The sequence below is a fragment of the Lactuca sativa genome, chromosome 4, assembly GCF_002870075.4.
Source record: "Lactuca sativa cultivar Salinas chromosome 4, Lsat_Salinas_v11, whole genome shotgun sequence".
NCBI classification, from domain to species: Eukaryota; Viridiplantae; Streptophyta; class Magnoliopsida; order Asterales; family Asteraceae; genus Lactuca; species Lactuca sativa.
In genome coordinates, this window is record NC_056626.2 from 160,795,579 (window position 1) to 160,817,384 (window position 21,806).

The 21,806-nt window shown below is 26.8% G+C and overlaps 1 protein-coding gene across 1 annotated transcript; it reads left to right on the forward strand.

Moving 5' to 3' along the window:
- The first annotated feature begins 16,096 nt into the window (after window positions 1–16,096).
- LOC111921346 (protein FAR-RED IMPAIRED RESPONSE 1-like) lies at window positions 16,097–17,639 on the forward strand. Its single transcript, XM_052771018.1, has 5 exons — window positions 16,097–16,132; window positions 16,249–16,411; window positions 16,507–16,665; window positions 16,744–16,808; window positions 16,986–17,639. Exons 1-5 carry the CDS (start codon window positions 16,097–16,099, stop codon window positions 17,637–17,639), a joined length of 1,077 nt encoding a protein of 358 aa, XP_052626978.1.
- Window positions 17,640–21,806: the final 4,167 nt, after the last annotated feature.

Here is a 21,806-nt window from a genome sequence, read left to right on the forward strand (position 1 = left end):
ATTCGAATTTCGCGTTTTCTGCTTAACAGTGTTTTACTGGTATTGTCGCGGATCTTCGATTTGTCATAACTTCTTCGTTATAACTCGGATTTTAGTGTTCTTTATATTTTTCGAAACCTTGTTACGATATCTACCACTTAGTATACTCAATTATGGTTACTGTACAATTTTATTTTTGACCTAATTTTGCTGGTGTTACACATTCTCTCTAGTTTTGGTTAGAAAACTTGAAGAACACTTGCATATTTTGATAAGAACATAAAGCTTAAGAGTTAAGAGTTTTGGACTAGCATCTACATCAAGTTGTGTCCTTGTTGGTGTCTCAAAGGTTCTATCTTCTTCATCAACTTCCAAATCTCCCAAGAGGATCCAAAGAACAACAAAGGTTGTTATTTATTCATTCTTTCTATGGTTGGTGTTTTATTCTTTATATAACTTGCAAGATGATCCTTGGTGGGTATAAAATGTTTATGTTATTTGAAGTCTTCCGTTTTCTATATTTTTCTAGTTTATGAAACTTTTTTTGAACTAAAACCCAAGATATATATATATATATATATATATATATATATATATATATATATATATATATATACACATATGTGTGTGTATGTATATATATATATATATATATATATATATATATATATATATATATATATATATATTTGTGTGTGTATGCATGTGCATGTGTGTATGCGTGTGTCTATGAATGTATATGTTTATCTATATGTGTATAGGCCTACCAATACCCCTAACCCCAATATATTCATCTTCTCCGGCTGACACTTAACAATCTTTACCTCGAGTGGTTATTACCACTTCATACCCGATGTATTTTGATTTGTTGAGGATAAAAGCATCAACCCATTAAACTGATCAATCTTATATAAAAACTGAAACCAAGGTAATTTCTATCCAACATTACAGGCAATTATAGAAGCCCTTCATCAATTTATCCAATCAATCCTATATAAAACATGAAATTAACCTATATTCAATTAGTGAATGCATTTGTTTGTTGTATAGTATTAGAGGAAATCTGGGAGATTTACAACAAGAAAAAGGCGATTGAGGCAAGTCTCTATGAGAAAGAAAAAGAAGCAGAGTCTCGCCAATAATTTTATGATGTGGATATAAGCTTTGGTTGTTGGCTTCAACAATTTATACACCTAACACTTGAGAACAAACTATTGAGATATAAGACACATTATATAAGAATACTCTATATTGGTTGTTAGCTTCAAATCACCACCATTGATGGGAAAAATACCACAAAATTATCCATTTTTAAAGTAGGTTTCATTATTGAAGGGGTAAGATAAGGATGGTCATGTTAGAGAGGGTCAAGGCCAAAATTTGTTCATCATATGAGATGGATGTACTGGTATGAGGAATATAAGGGGTATGTATGATTGGTCAGGTTCGCTGCCTAGATCTGACTAAGGAGAAATAAATAAGGTTACATGGAATGGGGTGAACGACATCCGATGTGGCTTGGATGGCAAACTTGGAACATCGCACCCCTAGGGTTGACATGGTGGAGTGGTTCTATCAGACACCACTCATTTTAACTAACACCATCAAACACCACTCCTTACTCATGGTAATCCTAGGTGGATGCCTAAGTGGAGTGGTTCTACCGAACACCAATCCTTTTAGCCATAATATACAAGAATAAAAATCATATGAACAGTATTTTTGGCATTTCACTTTGATCATAACCAAAGTCAAAACTACTTCCAAACATAGGACCCTATGGTTAGGGATAACAACTTGTACCTAAAATTTAATTTTCCGAGAATCATGAATCATTCATTTAGTTTACTCTTAATTTTATAACACGATAAGGTTTTAATATTTATGGATGGGTAGGGGCCATAAAATTAATTTAAATCTTCATCTTCGTACTTAATAAAAGAATCATTTTGGTACCACTTGTCATCTCCTAGCCTTATGTTATAAAAAGTTAAATTACATTTGTACCATTTACTATTCACTCAATTTTAAAATTCTTGATTCTCGCCCATTAAATTTCGCTATTTTCTATATATCTAAGAACTAGGCGAATGCCCGCGCGTTGCGCAGAAGCATCTATATAGCTGAAATCTTTAGAAATATATGTTTTTTTTTAAATATAACAATAATGTTGTTGTTAAATTTGATAAAATAATTCATATACTAAGTTGATATGATATATTGATTATTTTGAATTATATGACAATATATACATCTATTAAAACTGCATAATCTCAATCTTTTGAATGATCTCTACCTGTGGGTTACTGATGAATAAAATTAAATATAATATATGGTTTAATGTTATTTATAGTTGTTGTTATTTTTAATTTATTTTTTAAAATTTAATTGCTAAGCGTTTTAATTTCTATCATTATAATTATTTAAAACATCAAATAATGTTTTTGGATTTTAAAGGTAACAATATAATCATTTATATAAAATAATTTTTAACGGTTGTTATTGTAAGTTATTTTAAACTATTTATTTGAAAACTTTTAACGATTATACAAATATCTTTAGAAAATATTTTAGTTAAATTGAGATTATAATTTAGTTTTTGTATTTAGCACTACAATTTATCACTTTTAACTATTCACAAAATGCTTATTGGGTTTTTAAGTGGAACTGAAATTTATATTTAACTTGACACTATAATGTTATATTTAAATTAACAATTTAAGTATTTTGTCCAAATTGTTCAAAAGTTGTAACTTTAAATTGATAATGGTTTACGTACAACAACATATTAAATCTAATAAATTAAATATAATATGTTAGAAGTTAAAAACATAACTTTATAAGTAGAAGTAAATCTATTATTTTAATATTGAAATTTAGTTTATTATGATTACACTTTAGGTTTGATATTTTTTTAACCTTATTAACTAATTTATAATCATCATTAGAAAGACACTACAATTTATTACTTTTAACTATTTACAAAATATTCTTTAGGCTGTTTTAGTTGAACTAAAATTTATATTTAATTTGAACATGTAAGGTTATATTTAAAATAGCAATTGAAGTATTTTATACAAATTGTTCAAAAGTTGTAGCGTTAAAATGATAATGGTTTACTTACAACAACATATTTGACCTAAAAAGTTAAGTATAATACGTTAAAAGTTAAAAGCATAACCTTATAAGTTGAAGAAAATATATTCTTTTAATATTGCTATTTAATTTATATATGATTACACTTTATGTTTATATTTATTTAACCTTATTAACCAACTTATAATTATTATTAGAAAGAAATTGAACAGTCATGGGAGTTTCAAATGAATGTGGTGAAAGGAAAAATGAATGAGAGTTTCAAAATATATGATTACACTTTATGTTTTAGATTTATTTAACCTTATTAACCCACTTATAATCATTATTAAAGAGAAATTGAAAAGTCATGGGAGTTTCAAATGAATGTGATGAAATGAAAAATGAATGACAGTTTCAAATGAACGTGGTAAAGGAAAAATGCTTCCTTTATAAGTATACTAGACGAATTCTCGCGCGTTGCGCGGCGAAGATTAAAAATATATTGTTAAAATATTGAAAAATAAATGTTTAAAATGGTTATGTTATTGACATTAACTTTGGGATAATATTTTTACAATAATTTATATATATATATATATATATATATATATATATATATATATATATATATATATATATAATCTCAATTATTTTGAACAATAATACATCAACCCACATTCCTCATTAATAGAATTAAATATAATTATCTATTTAGTATAATTTTTAACAATTATTATTATTGATTAATTATATTTTTACTTATGCGATCATTTTCTAATTTCAATAATGATGTTCATTTAAAATACAATTTATTTATAACTAAATGTAATTTATAATTTGATGTTATTATCATTTAAAATTGTCATTCATTAATTTTAAACCACTTATTATTAATAATAAGTTAAAGAAGACTTTTAAGAAAGACTTAATATTATTATTAAAATGTGAAACATACACTAAATAATAAAGTGATAAGATATACAATTTCAATTTCAAAAGAGACGTGCATGGATAATATGACATATCCATGTAATTTGATTTTATTATTTATAATTATTACTTATTAATTTTAAAACCACTTTTTATTATTAATAAGTGAAAGAAAATTTTAAAAAGCACTTATAATTATAACTAAAATGTTAAACATATACTAAAATATAAAGTGATAAGATAGATAATTTGCATTTTAAAAAAAGGCTTACATGGATAATATGGATAATATGACATATCCATGATTTTTAATTAATTATTGTTTTGAAGCAACATGAACATACAAACCATAAAAATTTGCAAACACCTCATGCATTTGAAACCTCTTATTTTAATGAATACCACTCAAAAGTCTCTTAATAATAATTAACAATTCAAAGGTTTTATAAATTATATAAAATATTTAATAAACATTTAATGGATACTCTACTATAAAAAGGTCAATTTTTTTTAGTAGACACACAAATACAAATCACATACAAAATTCACAAAGAAAACAAGTTTAAAGTTTTTTTGTGTTGGTTTGAGGGCTTTGAACAATTTTCGAGCCATGTTATTATGTTGAAGTTTTTAATTTGTAAGTTTGTTATATGCTAACTCTTTTTTGTATTTTCTTGATTTAAGTATTCTTTTAAGAATATCATTATATGTTGTGGCTGAAATTTTAATGTAAATTAGATTAGATTCATGTTATCGATTATATGTTATGGAAGGTGATATATATATATATATATATATATATATATATATATATATATATATATATATATATATATAATATTTAATTAACTATTGTATACATGTTTTCAGATGCATGAGGTTTAAGGAAAAATTCTAGCTTTATAAGTATGTATGAATAGACGAATTCTCGCGCGTTGTGCGGCGCAGGTTAAAAATAGACTATTAAAATATTGAAAAATATATGTTGAAAATGGTTATTTATTTACATTAACTTTGACATAATATTTTTACAATAAATTATACATATATATATATATATATATATATATATATATATATATATATATATATATATATATATATATATATATATATATAATCTTAACTATTTTGAACAATATTATTCACTGACATCAACCCACCTTCCTCATTAATAGAATTAAATATAATTATTTATTTAGTATTATTTATAAAAAAATGTTATGATTGATTAATTAATTTTTTTTTATTTATGCGAGTAATTTCTAATTTCAATAATGATGATCATTTAGAATACAATTTATTTGTAGCTAACGTTACATAATTTTTAATATGATTTTATTATCATTTAAAATTGTTGTTCATTAACTTAAATCACTTATTATTATTATTAATTTAAAGAAGACTTTTATGAAACACTAAATATTATTACTCAAATATGAAACATATACTAAAATAATAAAGTGATAAGATTGACAATTTATATTTCAAAAGAGCCTTTCATTGATAATATAAAATATCCATGATTTTTCTAATTTACCATTTATTATTATTATTATTATTATTAAGTGAAAGAAAACTTTTAAAAAGCACTTACTATTATAATTAAAATTCTAAACATACACTAAAATATTAAGTGATAAGATAAACAATTTGCATTTTAAAAGAAACTTACATGGATAATATGGATTATATGACATATCCATGATTTTTAATTAATTATTTCTTTGAATCAAAACAAATATACAAACATATATACAATATCTAATTAAATACTATTTATATCACATTCATAACATATGATCGATAATATGAATTTAATCTAATTTACATTTAAATTTCAACCACAACATACAATGATTGTCTTAAAAAAATACTTAAACCAAGAAATATATATATATATATATATATATATATATATATATATATATATATATATATATATATATATATATAAGGATTAGTATATAATAAACTTACAAATTAAAAACTTTAACATAATAAATGGCTCGAAAATGGTCCAAAGCCCTCAAACCAACACAAAAACCTTTAAACTTGTTTTATTTGTGCATTTTGTATATGATTTGTATTTTTGTTTCTACTCAAAGAGATTGGTTTTTTTATAGTAGACTATCCATTAATTGCTTATTAAACATATTATATAAGTTATAAAACATTTGAATAGTTAATCATTATTAAGAGACTTTTGAGTGGTATTCATTTAAATAGGAAGTTTAAAATAAATATGGTTTGAGTAAAAATATAATTTGAATAGCCTTGGAAGTTTCAAATGCATGAGGTTTAAGGAAAAAGTTAGCTTTATAAGATACTGGGCGAATCTCCGCGCGTTGCGCGAGAATAAAATTATATATAGTGAAAATAATAACTTTTACAAAATTATTATTTAATATTTCTACTTTGAAACAAAATGTTAGTAGTAAAGCAAACATATAGTTAACATATTAGTTTTATTAAACATTATAGTTTAATTTTTAAGTCATTGTGATATATACAATTATTTGATAATTTTATAAACTGTTTAATATTGTGTAAAATATATATCAAATGAATGATAATATAATGGGTAACAAAACGTATGAACAAAAATATGAACTGCAACTTTTAGTAACATAAAAATAGAAAAACATATATTATAGCATTTGTATTAAAAAGATATATATACAACAAATAATAAAAAAATATGAAAAATAAATAACATAACTTTTAATAACATAAGAACACTAAAACATCTATTATAACATTTATATTAACTCTTCATATTTAAATCACAAATCTCTTCAAATACATTAATGTTTTTAATGAACAAAAGTTTACAACCTTATAAAAGAAAGGAAAATAAAAAGTTATTAGTGATTACTAATTAATAATCATAAGTTAAAAACTCTTGAGTTGTAACTAATAAATATACACAAATTAGAAAACTCTTGAGTTGTAGTGTGAGTTTCAAATGAATGCGGTACTTGGAAATGTATATTATTATTATTATTATTATTATTATTATTATTATTATTATTATTATTATTATGTCACACCCTCGACCGACGGCGGAAACGCCGAGGTGTGCAACGTAAACCAGTAATCACAGTTATTGAACATACATTGAACAATAAAAATATAATCTTCTATTATTACCGAAATAGAAATTACATTGATAATAGTTATTGCTGAAACGCTACACACGCCTAACAATCCGGCGTTCACATTTGTATGATAAGAATATCGGAGAATCTTCTGTACAAACTCTTCTGACCTTATAAATAACCTGAGAATACATGCATTAAGATACATCAACAAAAATTGTTGGTGAGTTCTACAGGTTTTGACACAAAGTATTTTTACACCCAAAAATGTTTTATAAAATTTATCTGGTTAACCAGCTTTTATAAACACATATTTTTCTATCGAAAGTATAAAATAATTGCGTCATAAAAGTATATTTAAACTCATTTAGAAATGTCATTTGCTCAAATCCAAAAATACACCATTTGTAAAATATATAAGTAAACCAAACTTATAACAAATTCTTACGGTTCTCATGACCGAAATGCTCTTTATATAAAGATTTTGAAACCAATTTATATAATAAAGTCATATCACACTTTGTGTAAACATAAAATAGCCAAGTTTTCTCTTAAAACTTTGTACAAACGTTCGTATAGTTTATATGTAAAACTCAAAATTTTGAATTTTATAATCTTTGTAAATCCGTGTCATATTATTAATTAAGCATTATCTAACTTAATTTGGAAATCAACACTTAACCAGTGGGGCAAACTCATCCCAAAATACTTTTCAATAACCGGTAAATTATAAATGCATATTTTTACCACTCGTATAATTTCAACGACAAATATTAACCATTATCTTTACAATTATATTCTTTCAAACGTCTCTGCTTACGAAGAATTGAGTCGTAGGGAGAGGTAGTTAAATACCTAAACACTCTTACACACTCGGCCCAAATTGGAAGGATTGACTCAATCTAGATCTATACTTCTTCAAATAGAATCTTCAATATATCAATTTGTCTATAACCGACACTATTCATCTCTCCTCCACAAGCCAAAAAGGCACAATAAACAAGCCACACAGGCACAATATAAATATAAATGGAGGAATCGAGATCATTACTAACGTTTAAAAGCAGTCGTATAGTAACGAAGAAAGAAACACTTGACGCCTGTTGCCTCGTCAGACGAAGTTGTAGCTAGCAACCACAGGCGGAAAATAACCATTCGCATAAATCTTTCCATAAGAAATAGATCTACACCAAAGTTCTTTATTATAAATCTATGCCGTGTACATAGACCTACAGTATATGATTCCTCCTGGATTAACGGTTATAGAGCTAGGTGTCGATTCCAGGATTTGATCCTTACAAAGGAAAAATACACCATCATAAAACTCTCTCCTTCACCCCTTTCGATACATTCCTCCCACAAACACACACGGGATACACAATTCACGAAATCTATGATGACGATTCTTCAACTCATAAAATTCGTCGTTCACTAGGGTCACTAACGCGAATCTTAGATTATTAAGACTTTCGAAGCTTAGTGAAATTAGTTAAATAGTGAAATTAACATAGCGTTCGACTATTGTGGCGGTAATAATTTGTATAGTTCTTTACTTCAGCCAATAAGGAGGATGTTCGTTTGCGTAGCCGAATACTCATTCATGCAAATATTCGATAAATTGCATAATTGATATGATATATAATTTATTAGGTAATAATCCCCAAAAATCAGAGAATTAATTAATTTAACATATGTGGTGAGTTTCGTATCACAACTAAAATAATTTATATTTTTATAATAATTATAAAAATAAATTATATCATTTATTTAGCAATCGTTTCCACGTTATGATCGGGAGTATAATCATAATAATTGAATTTTGGTATACTTTCAATTAATTATTATATATATTTGTCAAATCTTCGTTTATAGCCGTTTAAGACAATGTACATTTCCTTTGTACACACTTATTTTGAATAACATATTTTGTTATGAGTATAATGTATTTTTATGCTTTCTCAATATTTTCATGCACATATATACGACGAATATTACAGTTTGGGATTCGTCGAATAACTTATATCTTTATATCAATCTACTTATAATCCTGTGTTTTTTATTAATATTAACTAATATATCACAACAAGGTATAATTTTATCATTTATAGCATTCTACTATAAATTATATATTTATTAATGCTTTATACCTTTTAGATTGTTATTTTCATGAACTCTTAACCAATAATAAAGTATGATGTCTTTTTATGTATAAGACTTGAAAATCATCAAACTTTAAATAGACACTCATGTATTCTCCCCCAAATATTAAAACCGTAAAAGAGGGGCCGTAGAAACTCACATTCGATGCGTGATCTCGATCTAGGCTCAGTTTGTGAAGCTTGTCGTGAGGAACCGTAATTTACACCTTCATGAATTTGGAACAAACCATCGGGACTATTTTGATTAAAGTAAAAGAGAATCGGGTTTGATTTGTAGTTTAATTAAACAAAATGATAGTTTTGGTGAATCAAAACAAATGAGAGAGAGATTTGGTGTATTTTAGCAACTGTAGGGCTGTTTTGGGAAATAATTTAACAAATGGGGGTTGTTTAGTAAATTCCTTAACCACAAGAGATCGGTTTTGATAAATCTTTTTAAATGTGTTTATTTTGGCACCACTCAACATTTGTAGGGGCTGATATGGCTATATATTATAAACAAAGGATTTTAGGGCTTTTGTGCCCTCATCTTGCCCGATCGATCAAAAGAAAGAATCAGACGCGAGGAAGCAGCGCAAACGACACCATGTACGTCCCTGATGGCTCATCCATCGAGCGAAGAGAAAAGAAATCGAAGGCGGCAGCAGGTGGCTCGGTGGAGGAGGCCAATCACAACGAGGATGAGGGTTCCGTTCCTCATCTAATTGATGGAAAGGAAGAACGAGCGGAACAACAGGGGGTCATAGTGATGGCTTATTAGTTCGCGATGAGGGGAGAAGGTTCCATCAAGACCGGCAATCCTTCCTGATCTTCGTGACTTCATCACCGGCAGCAAAGAAAAACGAAAGGGAAACAACAGCAGTGACTGGCGGTGGTATAGCAGGTGTTGAGTTGGCTGTTCAGTGGGCAAAGCAAACAACGAAAGGTAAGTTGTTCTAGTCTCTTGTGGATTCGACTAAAGAGAAGATGAGATACGAGGGGCTGCTGCCCTCTTTGATTGTCGAAGATCTCCACCTCCTGTGGAGTTTTTCTATGATTGAAATTGAAGAAGAGGGGAATACAGGAAGCAAAATCAAACAATGATATTAAGGGTCGTTTTGTTGTTTCAATTGACAGAAAATAAAAGGAGAAAGAAAACGGGGATGCTCCCCTCTTGGTCTCGCCGAAAACAGCTACCACCACCGGTGGTTCCTTGAGCAGTAAATCATGAAGAAGAAAGAAGAAAGAAGAGAGATAATTTGAAGCAATGAACCCATTCCAGGTAGTCCAAGGCTGAAAATCTCTTAGCTTTCTATATGATTTGGTTGTACCACTGTGATTCCTTTAGAGTGTTGTTTTAGGTAAGTTGAAGTGTAGAAGAAACAATATTCTGAATTTCATTTATTGGTTGTACTTTTATATAGATTTAGAAGCAATATAATGCTTCAATCATTCTATGTATTGATGTATATATTACATGTATTTATATATGTATAAACATGCATGTATTTTGTCTATGTATTGAGTGTTGTGGTAAAAATGTAAGTGTAGGTACTATAGTCATATTGCTAGTAATTTAAAATCAATTATGCTTAACTCAAAATGCCAAAGTACAATGTTATATTTGTAATATCTACATTAATGATATTTTTCTAACTTTCTTGATTCGCTTTCCTTTGATCCGGATATCAAATAATTTTCTGAAATGACGACTAATAATCTCAGTTATGAGGTTTCTAAAAAGTTAGACGGATCTTAAATTCGATAAGTAGAACTCCGGGAAAATCCGTTTAAAGTTTTGTGACTTATATAATCGGATTCGACAAATTTTTACGAATCTGATTTCGGTTTAGTTTAAAAATATTATAAAAATATAATCAATTAATAGACCGTATTCTGAATTCAAAAACATGCTCAAAAACAATTCCGACCAGTTTGAGATGTTTTATAAGTAATAAAATATAATATTTTTAATATACTTTATAAACATAAAATTACACGAAATTGTCTTTATGGCATATGGTTCACGGTGGTTTGACTGCCGAACTCTGACCAATTTTTACCAGTTGTTACATATTATTATTATATTTGTGTAAATAATTGGTTTTAATGCATCATTTTAATCCCTTCAATTATTAAACATAAAGATATTTAATTATAAATTTATAACATACATAGGTGCATATGCATGTTAAACAAATCACATATAATATATATATTCGTAAATGTCATATGTAATTCATGTCATAGTAATATGGATAAATTACTTTCATATGAAGAACATATCATGATAAGTCTATCGTAATTACATATCAAATGTTCAAAATTATGTTATCTTTTAAATATTGTCTTTTAAATATGTTGTGTAGGATAACCCAACAAAAATATAATAGAAAATAAACATAATCAAAATAGAAAAACTATAATCAAATAAATAAGAGCATTGAGTAGTTGAATATATAAATAAAGATTTTACATAAACATACATTTAAAGCAAAAGAAAAAACTAACATTCGTCAACTTTGCTCAAACAAAAAAACATATATCCATTTTATGAATCTTTTTTCTTCATTTAACACCATTCAACCATAGAAACTTGATGATAACTCTTCACTAACCTGCAATCAAAATATTTTTCTTGAAAAGAAGAATCAGAAAGATATTTCAAGCAAAGCATTGATGTTTGGAGAGTCACATTCAAGATTGAGTAATACACACAAATCACATATAAAGATTAAATGAGAAACTGAATATAAAGAAAGAATAGAAAAGCTTCATTTGTTTTGGTTGAAAGAAAAAAAAATCATATTACAATTATCATCGATGCGACATAACTCATTTCTTCAAATCATCATATTTGGATCGACATAAACCATTTCTTCAAATCATCATATTTGGATCGTTAATGCTTCAACTACATGAAAACTTTTGAATCACAATATCTTCAAATCCTTTTTACATGTAAGATTTTATATAACATAAAAGACACAAAAGATTGACCTTTTTTATATTAAACTTTTCACTAAATGTTAATTAAACATAATATAAGTTATAAAACTTTTGAGTGTTAAATTATAATTAAGAAAATTTTTGAGTTGCATTAGTTAAAAAAGAGATTTCAAATGAATGTGGTTTGAGGAAGTTAAAAAAGCGAGTTTCAAATACATGAGATTCAAGAAAAATATTAGGTATGTATGATTTGATATTAATACAATCCATAAATTTTGTCAATTCGATTCTCAAATTTTGAATGAAACTTCAGATTTAACTCAACAGCTTGACGCATTTATCTGCTTTGACTCATATTTCTTCCTTGATCGTTTCTTTGATCATTATAAATTACAAACAAAACTTCTATTTTTATAAATTAATAAACTTTTGTAAATCTTTGATTAATAATTACAATTGGAAATTATCAACAGTGTCTATTTTTTTTTTTTTCATCGGTATGTAATAATAGTAAAAAAAACAAATAAATGATATTTTGTGATTTTATTCTGATCAAAATCAAAATCGATAGACGTGAAACTTAAAGGACCTTATGGTTGGGGGAAAAAACTTGTAAAAAATTACAAATTTCGAATAACTATATGATAGACTTGTGTAATTTACTCTTGATTTTATAAAAACAAGAGCATATTATAACATTTTTTAGCATATAAGTATTTAACAATACAGTTGCTCCGATAAATTGAAATAAAAATGGGAAAATTTTAGCAAGACTAAAAGAGAGAGAAAAAAGGTATGTCGATCATATTTGTCGGTGATAGAAAGCAAGGATAAGCACTATGTTGACATTAACGGAACATGCGATCCTTTGTCTACAACCTTTTGTCCATGTTTTCCTGTGCTGATTCTATTTCTTTTTATAATAAAAAACAAACCATAAAAATATGTGTTTTCATGCAGCAGAAACAACACAAATAATTACTTATATATGCATTTAATATTTTTAACTTAAAATATATTCATCTTTTATAATTTTTTCAAGACGCTTACCATATCACTGTCAAATATATATATATATATATATATATATATATATATATATATATATATATATATATATATATATATATATATATATATATATATATATATATATATATTCTAATAAATGAATAGTTTTAATCTCACTGTGACAAGTGTCACTCTAATACAAGTCCTCATTAATATTATGTCATGTGTCATGTAAATATATTAGGCAACCATTTCAAAATTCAAATTTATATTTTCTAATTATATGTTAAATTTGAAGTTATAATAACTTTAAAAAATTTGATATATCTCTTAATTAATAATTTATTTAAAATCATTTATTTAAAACAATTGATTAATAATTATATATGTTTATTATGAAAGTTTAATTAATTTTATAACCGTGGTTTCCACGGGTTATAAACTAGTATATATATATATATATATATATATATATATATATATATATATATATATATATATATATATATATATATATATATATATATATATATAAAGAGAGAGAGAGAGAGAGAGAGAGAGAGAGAGAGACAGAGGTAGGTTCAATTGAGAAAAAAAAAGATTGAGAATGGGGGAATCATTCTCAGCCAATCATTTATCTAACATGTTCAAATAAAAAAAATTCGCGTGTCCATTTTCATTAAGGGTATCTTTTGTAAATTAGCAACTTTTTTACATAGAACTTACATGTTCATTGTTATCAGTCTCCAATTTGATGATATATTTATCTCGTTTGAATCGGATATGAGGAATTCAGTATCAAGATTATTTTCTTTATATAACTCGTTAGTAATTATACGTATTCATTCCATTAATCGTGAAGCTTCGCATTTGTGTTTCAGTTTTCTAATTCGTATTCAGTTTCCGCCGATTTGATCATGTATGTATATCGTTTGCATCGGATAGATCGGAGTTCATTAATAAGATTATTGCTTTTTATAATTTGTTTGGAATTACGCTTATTATCTTCGTTTTGATGTTGTTTAATTAGAGTTCATTATCAAGATTATCAAGTTTCGAATATTTATTGGAGTTATTTCATCGGATTTTTGTTAAGTAGTTTGAGATATTTATTTCGAATCTGAGTTGATTTAATTTTTAATCGAATATATCGTTGTAGTTGTTACGTGGTACCGATAGAGATTGCTTAATTACATCATCTGATCATATATGATTTGAGTTTCTTTCAGATATTTTGTACGTTGAGGTGAGATATATTCGTAATTAACCAGATTTTCATATTTACGACTTTTTTCGTGAGATATATTCGTTATATTCGATATTAAGATTGTTTTTGTTTATTTATATAAATCATTTGGTGTAATATATCGAATTCTAGTGTTATTGATGGTGATTTGTATTTTTCTATGAGTGAGAGTGAAGAAGAAAATGTTGAGAACTCATTTTTTAAAGGTACCGTTATTGAATTATTTTGTTGTTTTTAATTTTGTTGATTATCATTTATTTACATATGAATATGTTAATATGAATAAATTGTTGTCTTATTCATATATGAATAATCGTGTGATAATTGTAATTTCGAATTTTTTATTTTTTTTCGTTTTATTCATATATGAATAAGTTATGTTTTATTTTATATATTTTGAATCCTGATGAATTTTATGTATTCATATATGAATGTTTTTATTCATATATGAATAATTTTTGTTTTATTTATATGAGTTTGATGTATTCATATATGTTATTGTTTTACTCATGCATTATTATTTTAGGTGGTGAATCTTCAAGTTCAGTACATGATGCACACTATTGTGATGATATAATTGGAGAACATGTCTATAAGCCAGATGCACCTGTTCAACTTATTCCAGTTAAGGGTTTAATCTTCAAATCATTAAAGTTGGCTATCAAAATGTATTCTGAGTATGCTGAAATTGGTGGTTTTGATGTTAGACTGAGCACACAGTCAAGGTTTGATAATAAGATTATAAAGAAGAAACATGTTATATGTAATCGTGGTGGTAAATAGAAAAAGAAATCTTGTGACACATTAGGTACAAGTGGTGTTAGGAGGAAACGAAATTCAAATTCAAGAGCTATTGGTTGTCAAGCAAAAATTATATTTGAATCTGTATATGGAACTCCAGATTATAAAGTTTTTCAGTTTGATGAACTTCACAACCATCCACTTGAGAAGAGAAGCGGTTTAAAAAAAGCGAGACAAATGTCATATTCAAAAAAAGAGTTTATTGTGCGTGCTTCCACATCAAAAATAGGTCCAACTATGGCTCATAAGTTGAGGGCAAGTTTGAGAGGTGGGTATGAGTTTGTAAAGTCAAAAGTAGTTGACTATAAAAATTTAAGGAGAGATATCAACAGGGTTATTGGTTATAAAGATGCCCAGATGATAGTAAACACAAGGAATGACCGTCGAACTCATTATCCAAATTACTCATTTGAGTTTAATTGTCAAGATGATGTTTTGGACTGTATGTTTTGGGCTGATGAAATGGAGAAGGCATATTATGCTGAATTTGGTGATGTTATCTCGTGTGATGCAACTTTCCGAACAAACAAGTAAGCTAATTTATCTATTTTTGTTTATAGCTTATTCATATATGAATATTTTTATATTCAATTATTAATACATCAAAAATTGACTTTAATGAACATTTTTTTGTGTGTTAGGTATCGAATGGTTTTTGTTTCGTTTACTGCTATTGACCATCATAAAAAATCGATTATTGTTGGATCTGGGTTGCTAAGCAATGAAAGCATTGAGTCTTACTCTTGGTTGCTTAAAGCATTTCTTAAAACTCATGGGAAAGAACCAACACTTGTTTTAACCGATCAAGATGCTGCAATAAAATAAGCTGTTGAGAATGTGTTTCGTAATTCAAAGCACCGATTATGTATGTGGCATATAATGAAAAAGTTGAAAAAAAGGTATCATTCTAATATATTTCAAATATATTACTTATTAGTATATTCGTTTATGAATATTGATTGTTATTTTACTTATTATTATTTATTCATTTATGAATATTTTTGTTTAAATACAGATATCAGATGATTTATTTACTAACACAGACTTTAGAAAAAGGTTTTCAAAGCTTGTTTGGGACATTAATATGAAACCTGATGTTTTTGACGTAAAGTGGGGTTTGCTTATGAAGGAATTCAATCTTGAAGACACAAGATGGTTTAAAGACATGTTTACAATACGTGATTCATGGATACCTGGAGATATTCCAATGTGTGTTTGATGAAGACTACATCGAGGTCAGAGAGTATGAATTCATTCTTTAATACATACTCAGAAAGTGGGAACTTACTTTTGAGTTTCATGATGAATTACGACACTGGCATTCAAAAGCAAAGGAATACTCAACGAGATCTTGATAAGGCATCAAAGAAAGCATCATATAAAATGCAAACACCTCAAGAAATAGAACTGCAAGCATCAAAGGTTTATACAAGTACATTATTTTTTGAGGTGCAAAAAGAAATATATAAAGCATGTTTTTTCTGTACATACTCATATGTTGGTATTGAAGATGGTTGGGAAGTTTACATTGTGCAGCACAACAACAGTAAAAGTGATTTTAAAAATGAATTGAAGGTAATTTTACTTGTTTTTTATGAAAAATGTAATAATATTCATATATGAATATGAGAATATTCATATATGAATATGAGAATATTCATATATTCATATATGAATATTATATGAATATATGAGTGTTGATATGAGTATTCTTATATGAATGTAAATGTGTAAATTTTGTTTTTGTATCAGGTTGAAATAAAAGCTGAAGAAAAAGAAATAAATTGTAGTTGTGAACATTTTAAGCGTATGGGTGTTTTATGCAAACATGCTTTTACAATAATGATGAGATGTGGTGTTAAAGAAATTCCTGAAAGGTACATTTTGAAGAGATGGAGAAAGGATGTAATATCAAGAAATTATCGTTTTAGTTCTGTTCAATCCGATTCAGGTGATTGTGAGAATGTAAAGCTAGCCAATGATTCATATTATAGTTTTGAATCATGTTTGGATATTGTAAGAGATGACAAAAAGATATTGGCTTTGTTTGCTGAGAAGCAACAAATGTTGTTGAAGGAATTTGAGAGTTATTATATTTCTCCTGGATTGAAAAGCAACACAGATGGTGAAGTTGTATGCAAGCTTTTGGGTGTTACTATTCCTATTCCAGAAGAGATTAATATTCATGATCCTGAAGTTCAAAGCAATAAAGGTTCTGGAATCAAGAAAAGAATTCCAAGTGCAGGTGAAGTAGCATATGAAAATTCTAAAAAAGAACATAGAATGTGTTTAGGATGTGGAAAACGAGTTCCACACAATTTACTTACTTGTCCAGAAAGAGTTGGAGCTGCTAAATCAGCAAAAAGACAGGGATTTTTTAGTGTTTTTTTATGTTTTTTGGTTTAATTCATTATGAATATATGCATATAAAAACAATAAACAATAATATTCATGTATGAATAATACACATTTATATTGATATGGTAAATTGATATGTTGATATTTGTTTTTAAATTACTATAAAATAAGTTATATTGATATTGTAAATTATTCATAAATGAATACAAATATGTGAAATTTGTTATACTAATAAATAAGTATATTCATATCTGAACTTTGTTATACTAACATATTAATTTGAACTTATTCATAAATGAATATATCATATTCGTAATCATTTATGAATAAAAAAATAAAGTTTGAAAATATTTGAATATTAAAAAATGACATAAATAAGCAAACTTGTTTCTACTAATAAGTTAGTTATATTCATATATGAAATTTGTTATATTCATATATGAACTTTGCTATGTTGACATATTACTCCTAATTTAATCATAAATGAATATATCATATTCGTATTCATTTATGAATAAACATAAATAAACTTTGAAAATATTTAAATATAAAAAACTAACAAAAATAAGCGAAGTTGTTTCTATTACATAATCATTCAACACAAGATAATACAAGCTGTTCATAAGCATTTCACAAAATATTAAAACGATGTTCAACAACATTTAACAAACCATTTAAAACTTGTTTCGTAGAATCATCTTACATGTACTTCAAATCCATTCATCTTCAACACAAACTATTCTATAGCATCACACTTCAACATTCTTTCATCTTCACAAGCAATCATCAATATTCTTTTAACCTTTTTTGAATTGTTTGCATAGCCTTTTATGCATGATCAGTACGCACTTTGAATTCAACTTTTTGATATTTTCAGCAAGATCCAACACCTTAGCCTTCAACATGTTAATTTCAGAAGTTAGTATTATGTGTGCATATCTTTGCCTGAGCTTCTCTAAAGTAGTTTGCTGAACTGCACTTTCTTTATGAAGACCTGGTTTCCACTTTGAGAGTGGTTGTCCCATATAGGTCTCCATATGTCTCATTGCAAAGACCCCACAATCAACTTTGTTTTTAACTGTTCTCCATGACATTTCAAGTCGTTGGGGTTTGATACTTTCTTTTGAGATTGCATTTGCTCTTGGATGGTTTATTTCTTTAAAGTATCTCACAAAGAAATTTTTCTGATCATTAAATAAAATAAAAGTTAGATATGTAATAAATTGGTTATTTTATGTTGTTGTGAATTGGGTACATACCAAAGGTTTCAATATTACTCCATATTTTCCTTCATAATCCCCCTCAACTTCACTATTGTCTAGAATTTCAATTAACGGTTTCTTTAAGTTGAAGACAATCACAAAAATGTGAGCACTTCTAACAACTGGAAAGAATACTTGTTTTTATGTATATAATGGTAAGTATTTTGTTGATAAAATATATATAAAAAAACAACTTTAATTAACATACCATGTCAATATCTTTTATGTTCAAGATTTTTTTTGTACCCATTGGTACTCTCATGAAAGTTCTCCTTGAATTTTTCATACTTTCTTTCATCAGACAATGTTGAAGTTAGATAAGCAGTCTGTAACGAATATAATCATATGTGAATTTCAGTTGAATATATATAATTATGTTAAAGAATACATCATATTTGTATAATCATATGTGAATTTCAGTTGTAAAAAAAATATAATATTCATAAATGAATACATCATATTGGTGTATTCATTTATGAATAAGGAAGGAATTAAGTTTAGAACATAAACTTACACAAACTCCAACTTTCAAGAAGAGTCTATATGGTGAATTTCCAAAATCGCTTTCCAGTTCTTGGTGGTTAAGTAAATCAGACCAAGTGTCTAAAACTTCTCCAAAAATCTCTATGTTTGCATATAGACTTTCCATAATTGCTCTTTCTGTTATCTGACCATATTTTGTCTGGACAACCACATCTCTGCAAATATATAATCAAAATGTCATAGATTATTATCTATATAATAATCCTATATGAATGTATATAAAATAAAGTTACTTACGATGTATTGCCTTGTAAGTTGAACAACCATTCACAGACAATACTCTCCTGATGTGTCAGTTTGGGTTTTGTGTGTGTTATTATGCATTTGAAAGGTGATTTGAAAGCATCAGCAAGCTTCTTCTCTCTTGGTTGATCCAGATCATGCTTTGATGGTCCTACCTCAGTAGGAATTGATACAGAGATTGGATTTGGATTAAGAACATTTTTCTTTGCTAATCTGATAACAACCTTCTAATGGTCGTCTTTGATTTGTTTCTTTGTAAGTGCTTTTTTTGGTGAAGATTCATTAGATTTTTTACTTGAAGTTTGATCTGAATCTTGACTGAGACCTAGACTAAAGCTTGGATGAGTATCTGCATGCCAGGAGATTTATCATATAAATAGTTGTAAGTTAATTATAATATTTGAGTTTATATTTTGAGATTTTTATCCAAATTGTTACCTCCTTTATTTCCTTTTGTCGTGTCAGCTTTTTCTCCTTTCTTGTTTTCATTTTCTGACCTTTTCTTTCCTGAAAGATAAAGAACTGTGATTAAGTAATTCATATGTGAATAAGTAATGTATTCATTTATGAATAAGTAATGCATATCATTATTTATGAATAAGAAATATTTTTTTATATTGCGTTATTTATTTGTGAATAATAAAACTTTTTATATTGATTTATTAGTGATTCAACTATTTACCGTTATCTTCTGCATTTCTTTTCTCAGTTTCTGTATGTTTTTCTTCACCTCCATCTTTCGTGTTCTTAGCTTATGTTCCTCCTTCATTTCTATCTTCAGAGTTTTCCTTGCCTGAAACATATACATCATATATGAATATTTTTTATTTTTTATTCATTTATATAGTGTATTATTCACTTATGAATAAACAATGTTATTAAAAAAAATCAATATAAATATTGTAATATATTTTAAGTCATTCATTTACCTGTATCATCTCCCTTTGTTTTTTCAACTTTTGTTCCTTGATCATGTACACCTTCTGATTTTTCCTTTTCTGCAAGAGTATTAGTTTTACCTGTAGTCATTGGTGACCCTGGTGAAAATTTAACAAACAAAATTATTATTGTGTATTAATATTTTTATATATTTTTTTAAAATAAAAGTAAGACAAAATTTACCTATATCAATATTATCGAAAATAGTTTTCATTTCAGGGTGATTCCAGATTTCATCTTCTTGACTAACTTGAAATTCCAATTCCAAGGACATTGTCCACAATGTTGTCAACAACTTTATCCAACAAATTTTCATTTTCAGTTTGTTGAATAGTCTCCTCATGATTATTTGTTTCCTCAACATGATCATCTTTTTCCTCTTCATCATTCTCATTTTCATTCCTCTTTCCATAGTTCTCTTTTACTCCAATTTCACCTTCTTTTTGATTATTATCTGCATCATTCTTTATTTCTTCATTATCTGCTTCATTTGAATCAAGCAAATAATCTACTTCTGGTTGACTTGCACCATTATCACTGTCTTCTTCACCATCTCCCTCTTTATCTTCATTTTCTGTTTGATCATTTGTTTTTTGACCCATTATTGGTGTCAAATTGATTCCTTCAACTCTAGTTTCATTAATTGGAAAATTAAAAAGTGTTGTGCTTTCAGTTTTTTCTTCAACAATCATATTTGTCATCTTTTCTTTGAAAATTCTAAAACTTTTCTTTTCAGGGAACTTTGTCATCGCATCATTAAGCTTTGAATTCAGCTTTTCCTTCATCCTTTCAAAACTATTAATCATTTTTGATATTTTTGATTCATATTCCTATGTAAAAAAAAGAAGTATATGATTAGAATTTAATATAATAATTTAATGTAATCATATATTATTAACATATTCAAACTAATTACCTCAACATAATGATCTTCATCTTTATCATAATCATTGTCTTCGAGATCTGTATCTCCATCATCTTGTTCATCAACAAATTCTTCATTTATTTCTCCAAGTCCAAATTTGCCTTTTTCTTATTCAAATACCTCTCGATATCTAATCTTCTCTGAACTCCAATAACAAATTGTTGGACGTTTACGTGTTACTGTCAAAGCTTCTGAGTGGATGTTATCAGTATAGAACAACTGCTCATGAATGATAACTAATTAATATTCATATATGATGAAGTAATATTATTTTTTACTTATTCATATATGAATAAGTAATGA

What these genes read in the sequence shown, in the direction of transcription:
- LOC111921346 (XM_052771018.1), top strand. Translation starts at nt 16,097, where the DNA reads ATGTATGTGGCATATAATGAAAAAGTTGAAAAAAAG. An exon ending in TAAAGACATGTTTACAATAC is followed by an intron (nt 16,412 to 16,506) that starts GTGATTCATGGA and finishes ATACATACTCAG; the next exon opens with AAAGTGGGAACTTACTTTTG. An exon ending in ATTTTAAAAATGAATTGAAG is followed by an intron (nt 16,809 to 16,985) that starts GTAATTTTACTT and finishes TTTTTGTATCAG; the next exon opens with GTTGAAATAAAAGCTGAAGA.